Below are 18,787 nucleotides of genomic sequence, written 5' to 3' on the forward strand. Positions count from 1 at the left end.
ATCTATTATACGGAGCTCGGAGTGTGTGTACTATGTATCTTGGTAGTCTGCTTTAGTCGTAGCTCTCCATGAATGTCGGTGAAATTGGCAGTGCTATGAATGCTGACTCTGAGTATATGTGGAGTAGCTGTGGAAAAGAAAACAGAGGGCATTCCCCTTTTGACCCCTGCAATCCAAATTTCCGGCTGCAACACATCTCGGCTGTTCCGCGAGTTCAGATTCGACTGTTACTACTCCGTATGTAGTTCTCTTTCGTCCTCCTGTCCCGACAAGATGAAAGGCGATAGGGACACTCCCTAGGACGAGTCGACGGGACACACTGATGCGTGTGGATCGCCAGAGCTACAAGACTGTTTTTCTTCTTTTCTTTTTTCATGTATTCGTATGATTGAATAATGCACTGGCGCCTCGACAAATTTGGGCTGTTCAGCTAAGATCAAACTCGTACGGAGTACCTCCATAACTGTGTGCTCTTACGTTGTAGAATGCGAAAACTTCAGCCTGGCATTATGGGTACCTCTTATCTTCCGGAGAGGCAGACGGGACCCTCGTATGCTACGATGCGTCGTAGAACTTTGCCAGAAGCCTGAGATTTGCGGGTGTCGCACAAGGAGTACGTGTACTCCGTACTCCGTACCTTGCTGTCCGGGTCCCCTGCTTAACTGACTCATGCCCCAAATATATTTTAAGATGGAACAGCCAAACTAGTGCCGTTGCATCCCAAAATGAGAGGGAAAAACACTGGCATTTCATTTCTCGGCACCCTAACGCGGCGGAAGCAAGCTCCGGGATGCCTTAGTACAGATCCGGCTCGCCGTTCCCACAGTGGAGAGACAATTGAAATGACAAGGGCGGCCTGCGCTGTCTGGAAGTATCTCACTTGTACATAGTAGATGCAACCCACGCAGATCTGCAGCTTCCATAACGGCTGGGTGTATCTGCTGCATAACAGCGCCGCAGCTGTACGACGTATAATTTTGTGCGATTGACACGAGTATTGCTGCTATGCGACGGGAGGGTGACAACACAGGCCCCCTTTCTCATCTTGTTGGCCAATCGGTCTCGCTGAAGCTCGCACATACGACGTAGGAACACGGCGCACTTTGCGTCCCGCCTTTGCGGGCACACGCTCTCTCTCGCTACTATGTAATATTACGAGCACTCGTATCGCACATGTTCCTGCGCGAAGTGGGGGATGCTAGGGGATGATGCTGCTTGTTTCCGCCACTCTGCTGGGCGGTGTCAATCGCACGCAAGCGAACCCAAACAGCGCCCCAACAGCGCCCTCGTTAAATGAGGGGCAACAGCAGCGCGCAACGGCCCTTGAACCCCTCACCTACGACGTTCCTCAGCCGACACCGCCGGCCAAGTCTCGCTACTGCGGGCTGTTGCTTGCTCGATAGGACGCGACGTGGTGTTCATCTGCCCATCAGCAGGCCAAAAAACATGGCACGTGAGGCTGTACGGACGACACGAGCGCCCGCCTCGTCGTGCATACGACACGTATCTTCTGTGTCTTCTCCAAACGGCATGCTGCAGGCGAGACAAGCGGCAACCTTTGAATGGAGCGCGCTCGGCTACTGCAGTGTACCGTGGGGTTTAGCGCAGTTTGGAGCACGCTGCGCTCCGAAGTAGCGATCGAGGGGATTGGCTGAGAAACCCGCTCCTCGCTGCAGCAGCCTCACTTTCAGGCGGTGGCGGATTGCGCATTCTCTCCTTCCGCTTTTTTCGTGCGCACGACACCCGTCTCCTTTTTTCTCCTTCTCGCACCTGCTAGGCAGCTGACTTGTTGCGTCACATGCCTCGCGCCTTCCAGTCGCTTTACGCGAACGAGCTCAAGGCCGACGTCCTGACGTAGCTGGCTGCAATGACAACGCAGTGCGCTCGAGCAGTGGCGCTTTGGCGGTGGCCCGATACGGATCTTACGTCTGTCTGCTTTTGCGCCCTAGGGCGAATGCAGAATGCCAATCTTCTTTTGACAGTCCCAGCACCAGACAGAGCTCGCCCTCGCACACAGCAGAGAGCAGAGTCGGCGGGGGAGGGGAACAAGAACAGCCCGTCCGAAATCTCCCTCCTTGAAAGACCCTGTGATGCCACTCGCTCTTGCCCCGAAGATACCAAGAACCCCACCACGCCACCCCGGGAAGGACGAGAGAGCGACACAGGCCTGCCGTGTAGCTTGTACCTAGCAGCCCTTGCTGTGACCGCCTGGATAGCCGGTGCTAGGGGCTACCGCTCGTAGCTTGTACTTCCGGGGCCAATTTAAATCTCCCGGAATTAATGGGTTATTCGAAATAGGGAATATGTGGGCTACTGCTTCCTGTGCTTGCCCCCCTATTGTTATTCGATCCTCCCAATAGCAGAGCGCACAGTGCCCCACACTGACGGCGATACTCGTAGACTTGCCAAAAACGAACGAAGTTTCATAGGAGCATTCCTTCCCACCACACCGGCACACCAGCCATCACCGCTGTGCCGGCCGCCAGCAAATACCGCCTCTCCATCGCTACATCCAGTGTGTGTGGTACCCCTTTTTAGCACATTAAGGCGCCTGCGAGAGCCACATCGACAGCCCCTCAACCTCCAAGGGCTGTCGCGCACTGTGCTAAGTCTCTCACACCAAGCGCCCCTCCAACCCCCGCCATCTCCTTCGTACGAGCCACTAACTTCCTGGCTGAGAATACCATGTATCCCAAAGAATAACACCCCTCCCGCTAAAGCGTTGCTCCCCTCCTTCCACTGCTCCATAACCGCAGCACTCTGTTATTCCCTCCCTGCGCGTTCCCGTCTCCCCTCCTTTTCTTCCGCGAAAAATCCCTCCTCCCTCCTTCACCCCTCTTCCCTCTATTTTTTCTCCTCTTTCCACTCCCACTTTTCACGATCTCATCTTCAACCTACAACTCAACACTCACGCCCTTTACGAAAATCTGACCTTGCAGAGGCAGGCATCAACCACATTCGGTTCCCCCAACTTCCCACACACAACTCACTGCCGGTCCAGCTTTCCAGCCAGGCCGACTTTGCAACTTTTCGAACATTGCTCCGGCCACAGACATCGTCGTCGCCTTTCAGACCCCCTCCCGACCTACGCCATCATTCTCCCCTACCCACCCCCATATCGATTCCTCCTATGACCCGGATATCAACACAAATGATCTACAACAATTACCAGAGTCAAAAAGACACCCTTTAAATCCCACGGGAGCGCGTGTGCGAGAGAGGTGTTGGGGGGCGATTTCAACCATCGTTTCTAAGAGGGACACTTTGTCGGCTTCCAAGGCCTGTCCATCGCCCACTTCTGCTGCTGCTGTTGTTTGTCGTCGTCGCTCTTCTCATCTCCGTCGCCAACGTCGCCGTCGCCGTCCACCATCAGCGTCGGAGGCTCGTCGAGAAAGAGACACCCAAGAAGACACTAATTACTGTGTCGTGTTGGCCTGCTTTCCGCTTGCCAGCAATTGGATAGTAAACTAGACACAAACACTCACGTTCACGACTCCGCAATCGCCAACGGCAGTCGCCAAAATGCCTGGTGCAAGCGTTGCCGTTATGCCCACTACCGGCTCGCCGGCCCCTGCCACGCGGAAGCCCTCACTCGCACCGGAGAGGAAGTACAAATGCCAGTTCTGCAACCGAGCATTTAGTAGAAGTGAACATCGCAGCCGCCATGAGCGATCGCGTAAGTAGACCATGAGGAGAGACGGCATTGTCTTTGCTTAGCTCTCAGATCAGATTGACTGACCGCTTCTTCAGATACCAAGGAGAGGCCGTTTAAGTGCATGAAGTGTCGGAGCACATTTGTGCGCCGCGATCTTCTTCTCCGCCATGACCGGACCGTTCACGCCAAAGATGGTGGTGTTCCCTTGCACAGTGATGGAAAGCGCCGTGGCGGAGGTGTGACGAAGACGCGCGCCGTCAGCGGTCCGTCCAAGTCTATCGCCGCCATTGACACGGCTGCGATCGAGCAACTGGAGGCAAGCAGCGAGGGGATCTTTGATGTCGAAACTGCTGCTATGTTGGTGGCAGATCTGCACCACAAGGCCACGGCGTCTGCTCGTCCCAATGGCAGTTCGTACGAAAGTAGCACTGGCCTTCCCTCCTACTCCCAGAACGGGTCCGCCATGATGGAACCAGCTGTCACTTATCCGTCCGGTGCCATTGCTATTCCCCAATGGGACTCGTTTTTGGCACAGTCTGTGGATTCAAAGTCCCACTCCATCGCCTCGAGTACTTCTGGTGCTTACGATACTCAGCCGCCGTATACCCTCTCCAACGCCAATCAGGCTCTGTCGGCTGCGCTGCCACCCATGGCTGGTCACAATATGAATGGTTTGTGCCCTGTGTCTCATCTTGATTGAGCCCAAGACAATCGACTAACTTTTGTCTTTCTCCAGGGTCTGCCGCATCACCTTCGCCGTACCAGTCAGACCGCCAGCACAGTCCTGAGCTGCCCCCGGCACCCACCGGCTTTAAGCTGCCCCAGGTTAACAGTGATGACGAGCGCAACATCATCCTGGACAACATTCGGAACGGTGACTCGGAGCATGCCCTTCCAGAAGGCTTTCGTGTGCCTACCCTCGCGGCCATCAACCGTTATCTGTCAACGTACTTCGGTCTGTTCCACCACCACCTGCCTTTCCTGCATCCGGCATCCTTCGACCCGTCGAAGACATCGCCTTCGATGTTGTTGGCAGTCTTGTCAATCGGTGCTTTGTATGCCTTTGATCAAGAACAGGCTTATATCCTACACATTGGATCTAAAGTACTGGTGAACCAGTTTCTGCAGCACAAGGAGAACTTCAGCTCGCGCAAATGCCCGCTTTGGACCATGCAGAGCTCTCTGCTGAACATGATCTTTTCAAGCTGGAGCGGTGACCCGAAGGGTCTGGAGTGGGCCTGCTCCATCAAGAGCCTGCTCGCAAACATGGTTTCTGGCAACCGCTACGAATTGAAGCTTAGACAGGAAGCTCGGGAGGGCCGACCGCCAACAAGGACTGAATGGGTTGAGGACGAGGGCTGCCGTCGTACCTACTATGCAGTCTACATCTTTTTCGGTCTGTTGACGCTCTCGTACAACCACACTCCCGCCATCAGCTTCAATGAGTTCGAGGATCTCCTGTTGCCGTCTACGGAGGCTCTATGGAACCTGCAAGTGGCGGACGAGGTCTCATGGCAGGAACAGCTCAAGTCGGCAACCAACGTGACAATTATGGAAGCCCATGATAATCTGTTTCAGGGCGAGCCTTTGAAGTACAGCGCCTTTGCTACGCGTGTAATGATCAATGCCCTCTTCCTCGAAGTGTGGTACCACAAGCGCAGTCCGGAAGCTCTACAGGATGTGGTCACTGAATACAAGCTTCGCCTGGCTCTGGAGACGTGGGAGAAATCCCTCGAGCTCTGCGAGCCTGAAGCTTCATCAGTTTCATTGAGTGCACCGCACAAAGGGCACCCGCTGACCTTCAATGCGAAGGCCATGTATCGCAATGCGCGTGCACGGCTAGAGGTTGATCTGAAGACAGTGCAGGAGGCTCTGCGCTACCATGACTCGTACGAAGTGGCGGCTGCAATGTCCAACGCGCGCGACAAGGTCAAGCGCTCGAGCGAAATGTTGAAGGTCATCCAGGAGTGCTACAACTGCATCGAGACCGCTGTGGTTCAGGGCGTACGCTGGGTTGCCCGGACCTCGCCGACAAACTGGAGCATCGAGCACCCATTGTGCGGCATGGATCTCATGATCATTCTCAGCCTCTGGCTCTATCGCCTGGAACATGACGAAGAGCCGGCTACGGATGAGGAGTTGAAGATGTACGATCAGATCCGGCAACTGTTCGACAAGGACCTCGAAGAGGCGTTTGCTTCGCAACTGAGCTCGATTGTGGCCCGGCTGTGGGGCTCAATGCTTGATGAGGTTGTGGTTTGGGGGTACGTACTTTTCTCTTTTCGCCGTACTTTTGAGCGAGTGGCTAACATTAGCATTGCAGCATTACACGACTCATGGGCGAGTCGTTCCGACTTCACTCGCAGGCCCTTGTAGGCTATGTGGATGACATCGAAGCGTCCTCTGGTGTCTCGACACCGTCCATGACGTCACAAGGCGCTGATGAGGATAGCGTGTGCTATTAGATTTGAACGACCCTGAACGATCTCGCTTTTTGGTGGAACGGTGGAGACAAGAGTGGCTGTTTGGGATATGCTTTATTTTCTTATTGTTTTCCGGTTGGTCGGCTTCGGCGTGAAGGCAGAAAGAGGGTCACGTGGGAGTACTATTCCTATTTGCTTTTTGTTCGGTGTTTTCTTCTTCTCTTTTCATCGCCTGCTTTCCTGTCTTGTTTCATTTTGACTACTTTGTCTTTGCTTTCCCTTTTGCGGCTGTCTTTGCCCTCGCTGGGCCATATTGCATTTAGCGCGTCTGCATACATGGTGGACGGTCACCTGGCAACTAATAGGGGCAGGATTGGGCAACTCGGGTTTCTCTGGATCCCAGAACCGGATGGTCTCTGGGCATTTTTGACGAAGCCTACCACTAATATCTGCGAACGAAACTGTTGGCTGGTCCATGAGGAAGATTTTCACAATCTTTGTTTTATTAGCTACGGCATCCCCTACTGGCTATGTTTTAATGCTGGTGTCGTTTGATGCTCTCTCAGTGGCCAAACACCCCACTTCTCTTCTCTACCTACTTCTTCTCTTCGCTTCTACATCTCCTCCGATATCTTGTTCGATATACAGATTGTTTCTCTCTCTCTCGCTCGCTCTATCTTATATCTCCTCAGTATGTGTTCGTTGATCGGTCCATTATGTTAGCTGCGTGTCTTTCATACTGTTTTGCTTTATTTTCCTTTTCATCGTCTCCCGACGTGTAACTCCCTGCGTATGCATAGCTGAAAGCTTATCGAAGGGAGAGATGACGAAATGACGGCCGGGGTGTGTGCGAGTGTTACGGGTTCAAAACGAAAAGCGGATGGCGGAAAATGAAAAAAAAAGGCGAGGCAAAGGAAAGCGCCCACCACCGCTCATTGCAGATTGGACAATTAGCTGTATGCGTTGCTTGTGTTTGTTTGTTGCGATGCTTATATTGTTTGCTAGTCTTTGGATACCATCTAATTCGTGCGTTGAATAATCAGAGCCTTTAGCAATCTAACCCTTTATAAAATGTGCGTGATAGTCGGATGCTGGTATATCAGAGAAAAGGAAAAGCCAGAAGTGGCCTGGCGTATGTCCTGCGATGTTTGTCGTCTTAAGTCCGGAAAGGCCATCCAAGCAGAATCTGATTGCAGAGATGCAATCGCTAGTCCTTCCCTGTGCTGTAATCAGATCGATCTACGTCGCTTAGATAGTCAAAAAACTGAAAGGCACATGCCAAAGGTAAGTTTCTAAATCCGTCTTACTGAGTCGCGACTTGTTCCATTAGTTGTGTATTTTTGTAATATGCCTAGCCTTGAGTCCCCTTTCCCGACGTACCTGCTCTTTGACGGACTTGAAGCATATTCTTTTGGTAGTGCCTAAACTTTGGGTAGACGAGTTCATAGAGCTCACTAGATCTGACTGGTTCGACCGGCATCTAGTCTGCGTCAGTTGGAAGAAAGTTTACAATGCAAGGATAACGTTACTTGAGTGCGGCATTTGCCGAGCATTCGAGCGACGCCATCAGAGCAACCGCCATCTGAACGGCGTCTATGCCAACGTTATACTTTCGCGTTGAGCCCTGTACGGCTGGCTGTTGTTGGCTAGGCCGTAGGCCAACCAGCATGAAGGCAAGCTTGACCCTAACGGCTTCCTCATAAAAGCAGCGATCAGCTCACACAAATATACCATACTTTAGCGTTCCTGGACAGTGGTACTAGATGTTCTTATAAAGGTCACGTTCCATCCGATGAGTCCTGATTCCTCCTTATCTTCTCTCAGGCCTACGGACTTGTGCCCCTCGCCGCTGACAGCAAGAAAGCCACGCTGTCTGAAGGACCTTATCGCGCAATGTGCCAATGTCACAAATGGGCAGTCAGTTTTCCTGTGCCACAGACTGTTATAAAGAAGAGTGGTGGTAATGTTGATTGTGTCTTATTTGTACATGTTTTAATATGTATATGATAGAATATAAAAACCAACAGATAAATGAATACGCTTCGAAGATTTAACCGTAGCAGACGGCGTTTTATTGCCAACGATGCTGTAGTAACTATTTTTTACGCATTACAGGTTCAGTTTTGCAAGTTTGAAAATCCATCCACTCCCGATCAGCTGCCATCACTTCAGAGCTTACATGGTTATTCACGGAATAAGAAAACGACTGTCCTAAAACTATAAAGATCAGTCGTGTGTCGTGTAAAATAAAAATACTGAACATAAAGTGAACCGATGAGGCTACTGACAGCAGCAGCACAAACTTACAATGGTAAGGTAGGATATTTAACCTAAAAACCACAATCCCCAGACATATTAGAAGCGGTCTCTAAAGAGACAGATCCGTGCTTCTGCCAGCCACAATATTCATTACTTATCGCATCTGCAAGCTCTAAAATAGACGTCATAACTCGGGACTTGTATCGCACTTGTATCTAATATCTGCGCTCCGTAAAAGTATCCATATTAATCGAAGACACTGCACCCTGCTGTAAAATACCAGGAGCATACCTTTAAAGACACGAGCGTACAGTTTTCTGATTGCATGGAAACGAGGCACAGAAAGATCAACGTTGTCATAAGCTCTCCAATTTAGAACTCCAAAACGTTTTCTTCTTCGTGTCCCAAAAACAAGCTTGAGAGCACAATGAAAAAAAAAAGACCGGTCAGACGTCCATCGGCACCCACCCCAGCAGAGTTCTCACAAAGGAGAAACCCAAATCTAGGGTATAGCTCATCACCACCCTCTAATACAGTCCTGGACAAGTCCTGAACCGCCACCTTTGCAGGCAGTGCGAGGGTCAAAAGCAAAGCTTTGTTCGTTTCGCAAACAATGGGCAAGTCGAGGATTTAAGTCATCAACCCGGGTGGGTACTGCTTCTGTTCTAAAGAACAATGTAGAGGACAAAAACTATAGAAATGATTCTCTGAAGTATTGTCGTCATGAAGAAAAAAAGAGAAAAGAAATCCTAGAATGGGCGGCGGGAGATCCAACCTTATATAGGTCTGAGTAGGCGAAAATTTTCTGCGGGCGGTGTAATTTTTCGTCTGCAACCTTTTTTGCCATTCGTCTGTTAGCTTCAACTGAGTCTTGTACGGAGTAAGCTCCCTCTTATAAGCAGCCTCTCGTTATTGGTCATTACTTAGCCTTGCTTCTTGCTTGATTTCTTTGTTAAGCAGAGGCATATAGGGTGAGTACTGTCTAAGTGATTACCGGCGTACGAAGACATGTTATCCTACCCCGATAACGCTCTCCATATGTTTCCCGAAATAGTCTTCCACACGTCTTGGAGGTCAGCTGAAACTGGTCGTACTTCCTCAATGGGCACCTTGTGCAACGCTGCAGGCAGCCAGCCGAAAACGAGTGACTAACACGTTCTCTGTCCTTAGTTCCGAGCCCCTTACTCGCATGCCTTCCCGTCTTACCATATTTCCTCGTCCTGCTCTTACAAAGTAGGCTTCAATATTTTCAGTGACGCAGTGCCAGTGTATTTTGTATCCTTCGAATCCATACGAGAGCCTTTCTCGACAATTCGTCAACCCAAGTCTTTTCCCTTATCTGCTTCCTGTCATAACTTACTCCGTGCTTAATTTTCCTGCGTAACTATCACTGGATAAATTCTCTTTAAACACCGCTCTCGCAAATTCGTTTGCTTTTTTCTTGGTCTGTTGCCAACGCTTTCCTCCCCCTCTCCGCACATCGCTCTCGTGCTGGAATTTCCTGGCAAATCTTCGACCGAGGGGCAAATAACGCTGGTGACATAAAGGACCCAAAACCTCCACATATCCAAGACTTCCCAGAAAACTGCAAGCGTACTCCGTCAAGGTCTCATGGGCATCTCTGCTCATGCCCGACAGAAATGGCACAGCGCTGCCGAATAACTCCCCCCTCATTGCCGTGGCCGACTACGAGATGTGCCACGTCGGTACTGATGACTGCCGGTCTTATAATGCTGACAATGTTTACCCGCCTCGCTCTTGCCGATTGCGACTGTGGATATTCGGCCGTGATAGACGATGACGAATTTATATTTACCGATCTGATCGAGACTGATTTCGCCCATCTATCAGACATATCTACAAATACCGACTGGATGCGACAGGCCTTTAATGTTACCAAAGAGAGAAATCGCGGTAGCTATAGCGAGATGTACAGCATAGAAAACGTATACACGGATCCAATCACAGACGGCAAGGTTGAGGATGGCACAGACAGAAATGGAAACCCAGCGGGGCTTGATCTTGTCGTGAAGGCCGACCTCGAAAGCAACATGGTTCCTGTTTCTGAGATCGGCAGCAACCGAATGGATATCTTATTCGGCACATTCCGTGCTGGCATGAAGTTGACCAATGTGCCGGGCACCTGTTCCGCCTTTTTTTGGGTATGCTGAAGCTATGGATGTCCCCAACACCGTTCCAAATTAAGCAAAAATCGGATGACTCACATGAACAAATACTAGTATTTCAACGACACACAGGAGATTGACATGGAATTCTTATCCAAGGACTACAATTCCAGTAACAGCAGCTATCCCGTGAATCTTGTGATCCAGTCCCGCGAGGCTGCCGAGATGGGATACAATGCTCAGATTACACCTGGCTTCATTATAGCGTACCTTCCATTTGACCCGACAGGCAACTTTCACGAATACCGGTTTGATTTTCTACCAGGGAGGGTGCTTTTCTATGCAGACAATCAATTTCTGGGCCGGATCGATGGCGGGAATGTGCCTACTCACTCCGGCCATCTCTCGTTAGAGCATTGGAGCAATGGAAATGCGCTTTGGTCTGGCGGTCCGCCCACTCAGAACGCCATTACCACCGTGTCCTACGTAAAGGCATACTTTAACTCGTCTGCGTTGCAGCGCCAGCAAGACTGGCATGGCCGGTGCCGTGATGCCACCGTGCCTGGTGCTATATGCAGTATACCGGAGGTGACAGCAACAAATAACACGCCGTCTGGATGGTTTTTTTCCTCTCAGGACAACATGACAAACAATCAGACAGTGTCTGGTATGAATAGTGCCGGTACAACCCAAGCGCCCGGTGTCTTTGTGCTGTCGCTTTTAGCCACTGTTCTTGTTACTGCTGGCTGGGGCCTAGACATTTGGTGAAGCCCGCATCATTGATGATATGTGTTAACGGGCATATCTTACTTGGTGGATGTGGAGCAGCGAGTAGAATCAAGCATACGACGTAATGACCTACTCCAGGCATAGTAAGTTGTTGTACCGAGGTTCGGCGATCGTACAATTAGATACGAAGACACGGGAATTTTTCTTTGTATCTTGTCCGAGTTCGCAAAAAAGACAAGTGTCTGGACGTGCCATCACCTTGTTTAGTGGAAGTAACAACGTTGTCCACTTCTAGGCCCTCATCAAAGAGTATCTTCACTCGCTTTCACAATCTGGGGATTAGCACATCATTGTTTATGTCTACACATATCACTCCTGTCTGGTTGGGAGTGAGGTTCGATGAGATTGTCAACCTCTTGAATTATGGTATCGTGGCTGTGAGCAACGAACGGGATTGCTAGTGTTATATCTCATTACGTGCGTTCTATGCTGAACTACAAAGCAATTCGCCACAGCTAGTCCGTGATGGCTGTACTTCGACGCGGACTTCCTGATTTCCGTCTGGCGCAAATTCTCTCAAGCCATTTTCAGGCCTAACAGCACACAACAGGCCAATCACATTACACACAGGATAATATTGCTCCTGTTGAAAAGATTTCTTCGAGCCTTCTCCATCGTCGGGTCTAATAAGGACTTTCGGCCATCTAGAAACTGCAACCACTTGCATGCTTTCTTATCCTGCTGGTCATGAGAATAGGCATAGCCATTTGATCGTCCAAAGATAGAAAGTGGAGCTGATGTGTTCCAGATTCAGAGGTGTAAGTGTTCAGGTCGCGCCTTCCTAGATTATCAAATTTTCAAGTTGGTATTGTTAGCTCGGCAGTTGTGCATATTGCAACCCGGCCACACCATATTACTATCATGCTTCATACCACCGTGGCTTGTGCCTTAGAATTTGCTCGTCTCCAGACGCAGAGGACGTGCTTCTTCTTTGTTCCCAGTACTTCCTTGGACGGCACTCGTTAACTTCTTCCAACCTCGCACTGCTAGCCACGATGATTAGCTGTCATACTAACAACATTCCTCAGAAAGGTAGGATAATTGGGGGCAGAGATGAGTCGACAGGGGTCATTTTTTGGACTGATGTAGTGGCAGATGGCCTGCATACCAGTCAGGTCGTTAGTCACATACCTGTGCACGAACTTATGCCAAAAGATGTTACGATAAGACACAGTCCACGTTGCCTAGTGGTCCGGTGTACCGTTTACCGGCCAGCAACAATTTTGACAGAGGTGGGCTACATTCCAGCCTCGGAGTATCTGCACTGGAGCTGGCAGAATGAGCCAAAACGAAATGGCTGGCAGCATACAGACGGGAGGCGGAGGAGGCAAAAGTAAGTCGAGGAGCAGAAGGTGACCGGTGAGGAGGCGATCTTGCCGAGACAGAAATCGTGAGATAAAAGGGCACCGCAATCCCTTTATTCGATCTGGGTTTCTGATCCAAATCACCCTATTCTCCATAAGATTGTATCAGCATCTAGATTTCATACGACATTGATATTCACGGCGTGGTAAAGAGGAGGACAATACTGCAAGTAACATAACCACACACATCAGAAATATTGACGAGTCAAGATCTTCTTCAAAATGTCGACTGTCGACGACTGCATCGACATCCAAACCAAGGATGGTATTCTCAAGGCGCCTAGCACTTCTAGCACCAGTACCAGCAATACGTCATACACGGCCGATGTGGAAGACTCATCATCGACGGCCTCGACGGTGCAGATTGCTCTGAAGAACAACACGACATCAGAAAACCTGTACGTTTCGGTGACAGGTCTGGACATCAACAACGACAACGCGGTGTGGCTGCTGCAGAGCGACGGGTCGTCATCGTACTACCCGGCGAATCCGACAACCGACCAGGCTGTGCTGCAGGCAGACGTGGCCATTGCAGTTGGCGCACCGGGAAGCACGCGCACGATCATGGTACCGCAGCTGGTGGGAGCACGCATCTGGTTCTCGCAGGACACGCCGTTGACCTTTCTGCTCAACCGGGGCTCAACCGGAGCGGTGCTGGTGGAGCCGTCGGTGACGAACTCGGCTGACCCCAACTACACGACACAGTGGGACTTTTGCGAGTTCTCCTTGAACACGGTTGAGCTGTTTGCCAACATCACATACGTCGACTTTGTCAGCATTCCGGTAGCCCTGGAGCTGACCAGCTCAGACGGCACGGCGACGCAGACGGTCGAGGGCTTGCCGACTGACGGTCTCACGACGGTGTGTGAGGCTCTGCAGGCGCAGCAGCGGCTCGACTGTGCCGGCTGGGACCGACTGGTGGTGCAGGTGTCGTCGGGCGGCACAACGTCCTTTCTGCGGGCACTGTCACCCAACTCGGGCATCGTCATGGACAGCAGCCTCTTTGACGGCTACTACCAGTCCTACGTCGATGCTGTCTGGGCCATGTACGCGAACAGCACCCTCACCGTCGACACGCAGTACACCTGGGGCACGGCGACCGGCCAAGTCGATGCCGACTCCAGCACGCTGACTTTTGCCGGTATCGGCTCGTTTGCCCAGCCGTCGGCCGCAGACATCTTCTCCTGCAGCTCGGGCCCCTTTGCCACCACCACTGACGAGATGGGCAACCTGGCGGCCCGTCTGTCGGCTGCCTTCAACCGCAGCACCCTGTTGACCGACACCGACCAGCCAGATGGTTTCTCGGCTTCTAACTACTACCAGACCAGCCCCACGAACCACTATGCCCGCATCCTGCACGCCACCAACCTCGACGGCCGCGGCTATGCGTTTCCCTACGACGACGTCACGCCGACCAACGGCACCGACCAGTCTGGCGCTGTCTCTAGCGGTTCCCCGGAGCTTCTGACCGTCTACATTGGTGGTGGCGGCACCAGCTCCACATCCAAGACATCTATCACATCTACCACCACCAGAATGGCCAAGACCCGGGCAACGCCCGTCCGCTTGCGCGAGATGGCTCGTCCGGGTCGCCAGCTTGTCGGAGGTCGTCGTCACCACCGCCGGATGGTGTCCTCGCCGCCGATGGAACAGCAGCAGCTCGTGCCGCAGGCCGTGGCTCCTTTCTACACCTCTGTCGAGACCGAGCCGCAGTATCAACAGCCAGCAACAGACCTGAGCAAGATCGACCTTGAGAAGGGCGATCTCTCTTACTACCAGGCAGCAGCCGACACCAAGAACAAGGGCCAGCCGGCTCTCCCAGGCACAGTGCCGCGATCGCGCGCCCGGCTTCTCCTCCTGCTCCACCAGGTGCTGCAGTGTCTCTGGGGACTGCTGTGTGCCGGGCTCCAGTCTGCCTGGGCTGTCGTGCCGCGATCAGTGGCCTTGCCCGTGGGCAAGGTCTGGGCCTCTGTGGCTGCAGCGCCGGCCGTCAAGGCAGTGGCCTCAGGTGTGATTTCGGTGGCCACATCGGCCATTGTACGACCGCTGTTGGTGCGCACTGCTGTGGCCAGCATGCTGCTGCTGCTGTATGTCGCTGCCGGCGTGTCGCCATTGGCGACCACCGTTGTGACGGCGTTGGCCGGAAAGGACAGCGCTGGTCTCCTTCCTTCCAACACTGTGGCAACACCGTCCAAATGATACCCTTTCATTCTCCCCTACACATACACTCTCCATCTGTGCATACAACAAAGTACATATCCATATGCATCCCCTTCCGTATTCCCAGCCCTATTCCTGTTACCATGCCCATACTAGACATCACCCATTGTTGACTGCCTGTATTAATATTCATGCCCATTACTGAGTTTGTACCCTACATATACCCACGCCCATATTCCTGTCCCTACCCCCTCCATCTCCTTGGCTGCAATTCTACAACGTCTCCTGCATTTCATTTTCAATCACGACGCAGACACGGATTTCTGAATTCACGACATGTCCATAATATCGGTACCTTGACCTCCAGATAGATAACAGATGGATTTTTTAATGTTGAGTTGAACTTAATTATAAACCCAATGTCGTCCTTTCTTTTGTCAAGTGCTTACAAACTGGTGAAAGCCACAATATTGTCTCGTCAACAGACGAGTCTCGTTCTATCAAACGCCATGACGCCAAGCCGCTGCTTCTTTCCGTAATTCCCCCACACTTTGGCCTAGAGCCACGATAAAAAACAAGTATGATATGTCCCTTGAGCCTATGAAGAGTCCTTACTGCTCCTGCGACTATGGCTATGGCTATGGCTACGGCTGCGGCTGCGGCTGTCGCGGCCGGGCGACGATCCCCGGCGCTGGCGCACGCGCCGACCGTCTTGGCGGCCGCGGTCGCGGTCGTCGTACTCGCCCTCCTCGAGATCGCTTCTGTCATCGCGATGGTTGTTGCTGTTGTTGTCGCTGTTGTCGCCATCGTCATCATCAATGTCGTGGCTCGGCTTTTCGACGCTCCGTACCGGCGGGTCTTCGTGGTGGTGGCGGCGGCGGCGTTCGGCAGCGTCTCTCTGGCGTTCGCGTTCGCGTTCGCGCTCAGCCTCATCTTCCTCCTTCTTCCGCTTGAGCTCCTGCTTCTCGTCCTGGCGCCGCCAATGGCCGCCCTCCTCGTAGTCCTTGCTGATGTGCAGCGCCCGCCGCAACCGCTCGCTCTCCTCAGCCTTAGCCCGGGCCTGTTCGTGGACCTGGTGGGCCTTGAAGCGGCGGGGGGCTCCGTTGTCGGCACCACCAGCGCGGCCCGGCCGCTCGGCCGCGGCCGTCAGGCTCTTGCGCAGCTCGTCGCAGCGGCGCTCGATCTCGGCCTCGTCCACGTCCTTGTCCTCCAGCTCGTCGCGCAGGGCAAAGACACGCACCTCGACGACCCGCTTGCGGTCGTGGTCCAGGATGCCCTGGTCGGGCTTGCGCAGACGGGCCTTTTGGGCCTCGCTGTCGAGAAAGTCACGCGGGTTCGCATTCGATCGCACGTGGTCGCGCGGCTGCATGTAGGCCCGGTTGCGCTGCACGAAGCCGGACGTGCCGCTGCCACGCGGCGTCGAAAGACCGACGTTGTCGGACATTGCTGTTGGGGGTAGATGCGTGCGTGCGCGTGCGTGCCGGATGGCTTGGTTGGATGCGTCGTGTCAATCTGTAGCTACGGAATACAATGTACAGCTCCAGTTAAATTGCTCTGGATTTTGGCGGGCCTCTTTATGCGGAAGGCGGTGTGGATACGCGCTGACTTCCTGGCCGATTTTCCCGGCAGAAAACATGGGGTTTCTTGACTCAATTTTTGCCCCTCATATTACCAGCTCTGACGTCTCGACGAAGGCATACCAGATGGACAAAATGCCAGAATTTCACACGGAAGCGGCTCCGGCGCCGTCCAGTGGTACGGACGACGAGGGATCACTCTTCCCACCCGTTAGCCGGGATCACATCCTCTACTGCTCCTACGACTACTGGTTTCCAAAGTGAGTACAGACGGATGGATTACGAGTCCGCTTCGACCAGGCCATGAAGCCAGCATTTCTGACGAGACAGATACCGCAAAGTATGCATCAAGTCGCGCCTGATCGAACTGCCGGCGGCGGCTATCGAGTACCTCCGCGAAGACGGCATTGTGCTGAGCGACGAGAGCAACGGCAGTGGTGAAGACGACGATGATGACTGGGAGCCGTCTAACCCGACCATGAAGCACTACCCGTCGGCGGACGAGACCAAGTACCAGGGCCTACAAGACGACGACAGCTCCGACGAGGATGAGAATGCGCCGGCGACGATCCGACTGCCACCGAACAAGCGCTTCCCCGAAGTGCACCAGAGGATCAAGGACGAGATAGCAGCACTCGGCGGCTCGGTGGCACCCAAGCTGAACTGGTCGTCGCCCAAGGATGCCACTTGGCTGATGGCTGAGAAGAACACGATGCAGTGCCGGACGCCCGACGACGTGTATTTGCTGCTGAAGAGCTCCAACTTTATCACGCACGATCTCGAGCACGCCTTTGACGGCTGCATCCCGGCGAGTGCACCGATGGCCCCATCTTCTACCTCTGCTCCGGCGACCGACAGCAGCCTAGGCTTCCAGCCGGTGCTGGTGCTGCGATCCTCCTTTAACATGCACACAGCCCTCGAGTTCCGCTGTTTTGTCAAGCACCGCAATCTCGTGGCCATCACGCCACGCGACCTCAAATACTATCCCTACCTGAAGGGCTTGCGCAACAGCATCATCGAGCGGGCCAAGACGCTCTTCCACAGCAAGCTGCAGTTCACCTTCCCCTCCGGCAGCTTCTCGTTTGACATTTACATGCCGGAGCGCGACGGCTTCGACGTGGGCGACAACGAGGCCCGCGGCGGAGACGCCGGCGGACGTCTCTCGTGGGCGCGTCTGATCGATATCAACCCATGGGCGCCCCGGACGGACACGCTGCTCTTCTCGTGGCGCGAACTTCTCGACCTCAAGATCCCCAAGCCCTTTCTCGGGATCGTAGGCGAAAGCGGGGTGCCGGACGAGGCGGAAACGGCGAGCCAAGGCGATGAGACCGACGAAGACGAAGAAGAGGAGAGCGGGAATGACACCGAAGACTACGAGCCGGAGCTCCGTCTGGTCGAGAAGGATGACCCGGCCGCCATGAACTTTAGTTCAGCGCCCTACTCGGCGCACAAGCTGCCCAAGGAGGTAGTCGATGCCAGCATGGCGGGCGAAGGAGGCCTGCGGAAGTTTGCCCAAGAATGGCAGGAGATTGTAGAGCGCCGAGAAGGACGGTGACGGTGACGAGGAATAAATAGATCATCATGAAACCATGAAGCGAAATGACAGCAGACGAAGAACACTTGCGCATATTGACGTTGTGCGAGGGCGTCGTACTGGATATGAATGCGTACGCATGCGAGCTTCAGGAGAGACACAAGAGTGCTCCAAACGCGTGTACACGAGGTGTCATGGCAAAGCTGAGATGTCTTTGCCGTAAAATCGACGGACAGGTGTACAGAATATTACTCCGTACGGAGTACTTTGTACAGAATGAGTAGTAAGGATTCTGACTGAGCTTTGGTGGTCTGTGCGTCACGAACAATTGGCGAATGAGCCGCCGGCTCCCCACGCGCCATTGTTCAAAACCTGCCGCTCTCTCGTCTTCCCTCTTTCTGGCCAGCTGACACCAGCTGCTTGACGGTCCCATCCCTCGCACCTGCCAGAAGCGAACCTCGACCTTGCGCAACCGACTCTGTCGCATGCTTTCTATTTCTGTTTCGCTTTTTTCTTCTTCCCCTCTGCTAGACCGACGTATTCCAGGCTCGGGGATCATTCGTGGAACGGTTTGCTTCGTCGTCGGGCCAAGATGACCGGCATCATCCGCCGTGGCGGCCGCCCCAACAAGGTGACCAAACCAGGCGCCGTGGCGCAGCCACGACGAACGACAAACGGCAGCAGTTCTGGCGACAGTGGACAGGTGTCAGCGTCGGTCTACCGGCGACAGCAGGCCAATGCGATCGAGCATGCGCTCCGGCAGCAGCAGCTACACCAGTACCGACAACAGCAACAACAGCAGCAGCCACAGCCGCATCCGTACGACGAAGCCGGAGCTTTGTCATCAACATCGCCACCAACAGCAGCAGCAGTGGTTGAGGAGCAGTTAGGGGACGGGCA

General features: G+C 53.2%; 5 protein-coding genes across 5 annotated transcripts; 4 read left to right on the forward strand and 1 right to left on the reverse strand.

Moving 5' to 3' along the window:
* Window positions 1-3,522: 3,522 nt before the first annotated feature.
* On the forward strand, window positions 3,523-6,120 carry CMQ_4569 (c2h2 finger domain containing protein; the record flags this gene model as incomplete). Its single annotated transcript, XM_014312725.1, has 4 exons — window positions 3,523-3,676; window positions 3,751-4,326; window positions 4,392-5,919; window positions 5,979-6,120. 4 exons carry the CDS (start codon window positions 3,523-3,525, stop codon window positions 6,118-6,120), a joined length of 2,400 nt encoding a protein of 799 aa, XP_014168200.1.
* Window positions 6,121-10,076: 3,956 nt separating this feature from the next.
* CMQ_4672 (glycoside hydrolase, family 16) lies at window positions 10,077-11,231 on the forward strand (the record flags this gene model as incomplete). The annotated part of the gene is made up of 2 exons (XM_014312828.1): window positions 10,077-10,499; window positions 10,578-11,231. The coding sequence occupies 2 exons, from the start codon at window positions 10,077-10,079 to the stop codon at window positions 11,229-11,231; spliced, it is 1,077 nt and encodes a 358-aa protein (XP_014168303.1).
* Window positions 11,232-12,838: 1,607 nt separating this feature from the next.
* CMQ_4473 (glucanase b) lies at window positions 12,839-14,815 on the forward strand (the record flags this gene model as incomplete). Its single annotated transcript, XM_014312629.1, has 1 exon — window positions 12,839-14,815. The coding sequence occupies one exon, from the start codon at window positions 12,839-12,841 to the stop codon at window positions 14,813-14,815; it is 1,977 nt and encodes a 658-aa protein (XP_014168104.1).
* A 559-nt stretch (window positions 14,816-15,374) lies between these two features.
* On the reverse strand, window positions 15,375-16,220 carry CMQ_4357 (pre-mRNA-splicing factor cwc21; the record flags this gene model as incomplete). Its single annotated transcript, XM_014312513.1, has 1 exon — window positions 15,375-16,220. One exon carries the CDS (start codon window positions 16,218-16,220, stop codon window positions 15,375-15,377), a length of 846 nt encoding a protein of 281 aa, XP_014167988.1.
* Window positions 16,221-16,488: 268 nt separating this feature from the next.
* Window positions 16,489-17,908, forward strand: CMQ_4554 (cell cycle control protein cdc123; the record flags this gene model as incomplete). The annotated part of the gene is made up of 2 exons (XM_014312710.1): window positions 16,489-16,613; window positions 16,684-17,908. The coding sequence occupies 2 exons, from the start codon at window positions 16,489-16,491 to the stop codon at window positions 17,906-17,908; spliced, it is 1,350 nt and encodes a 449-aa protein (XP_014168185.1).
* Window positions 17,909-18,787: the final 879 nt, after the last annotated feature.

The sequence above is a fragment of the Grosmannia clavigera genome (assembly GCF_000143105.1).
Source record: "Grosmannia clavigera kw1407 unplaced genomic scaffold GCSC_97, whole genome shotgun sequence".
NCBI classification, from domain to species: domain Eukaryota; kingdom Fungi; phylum Ascomycota; class Sordariomycetes; order Ophiostomatales; family Ophiostomataceae; genus Leptographium; species Leptographium clavigerum.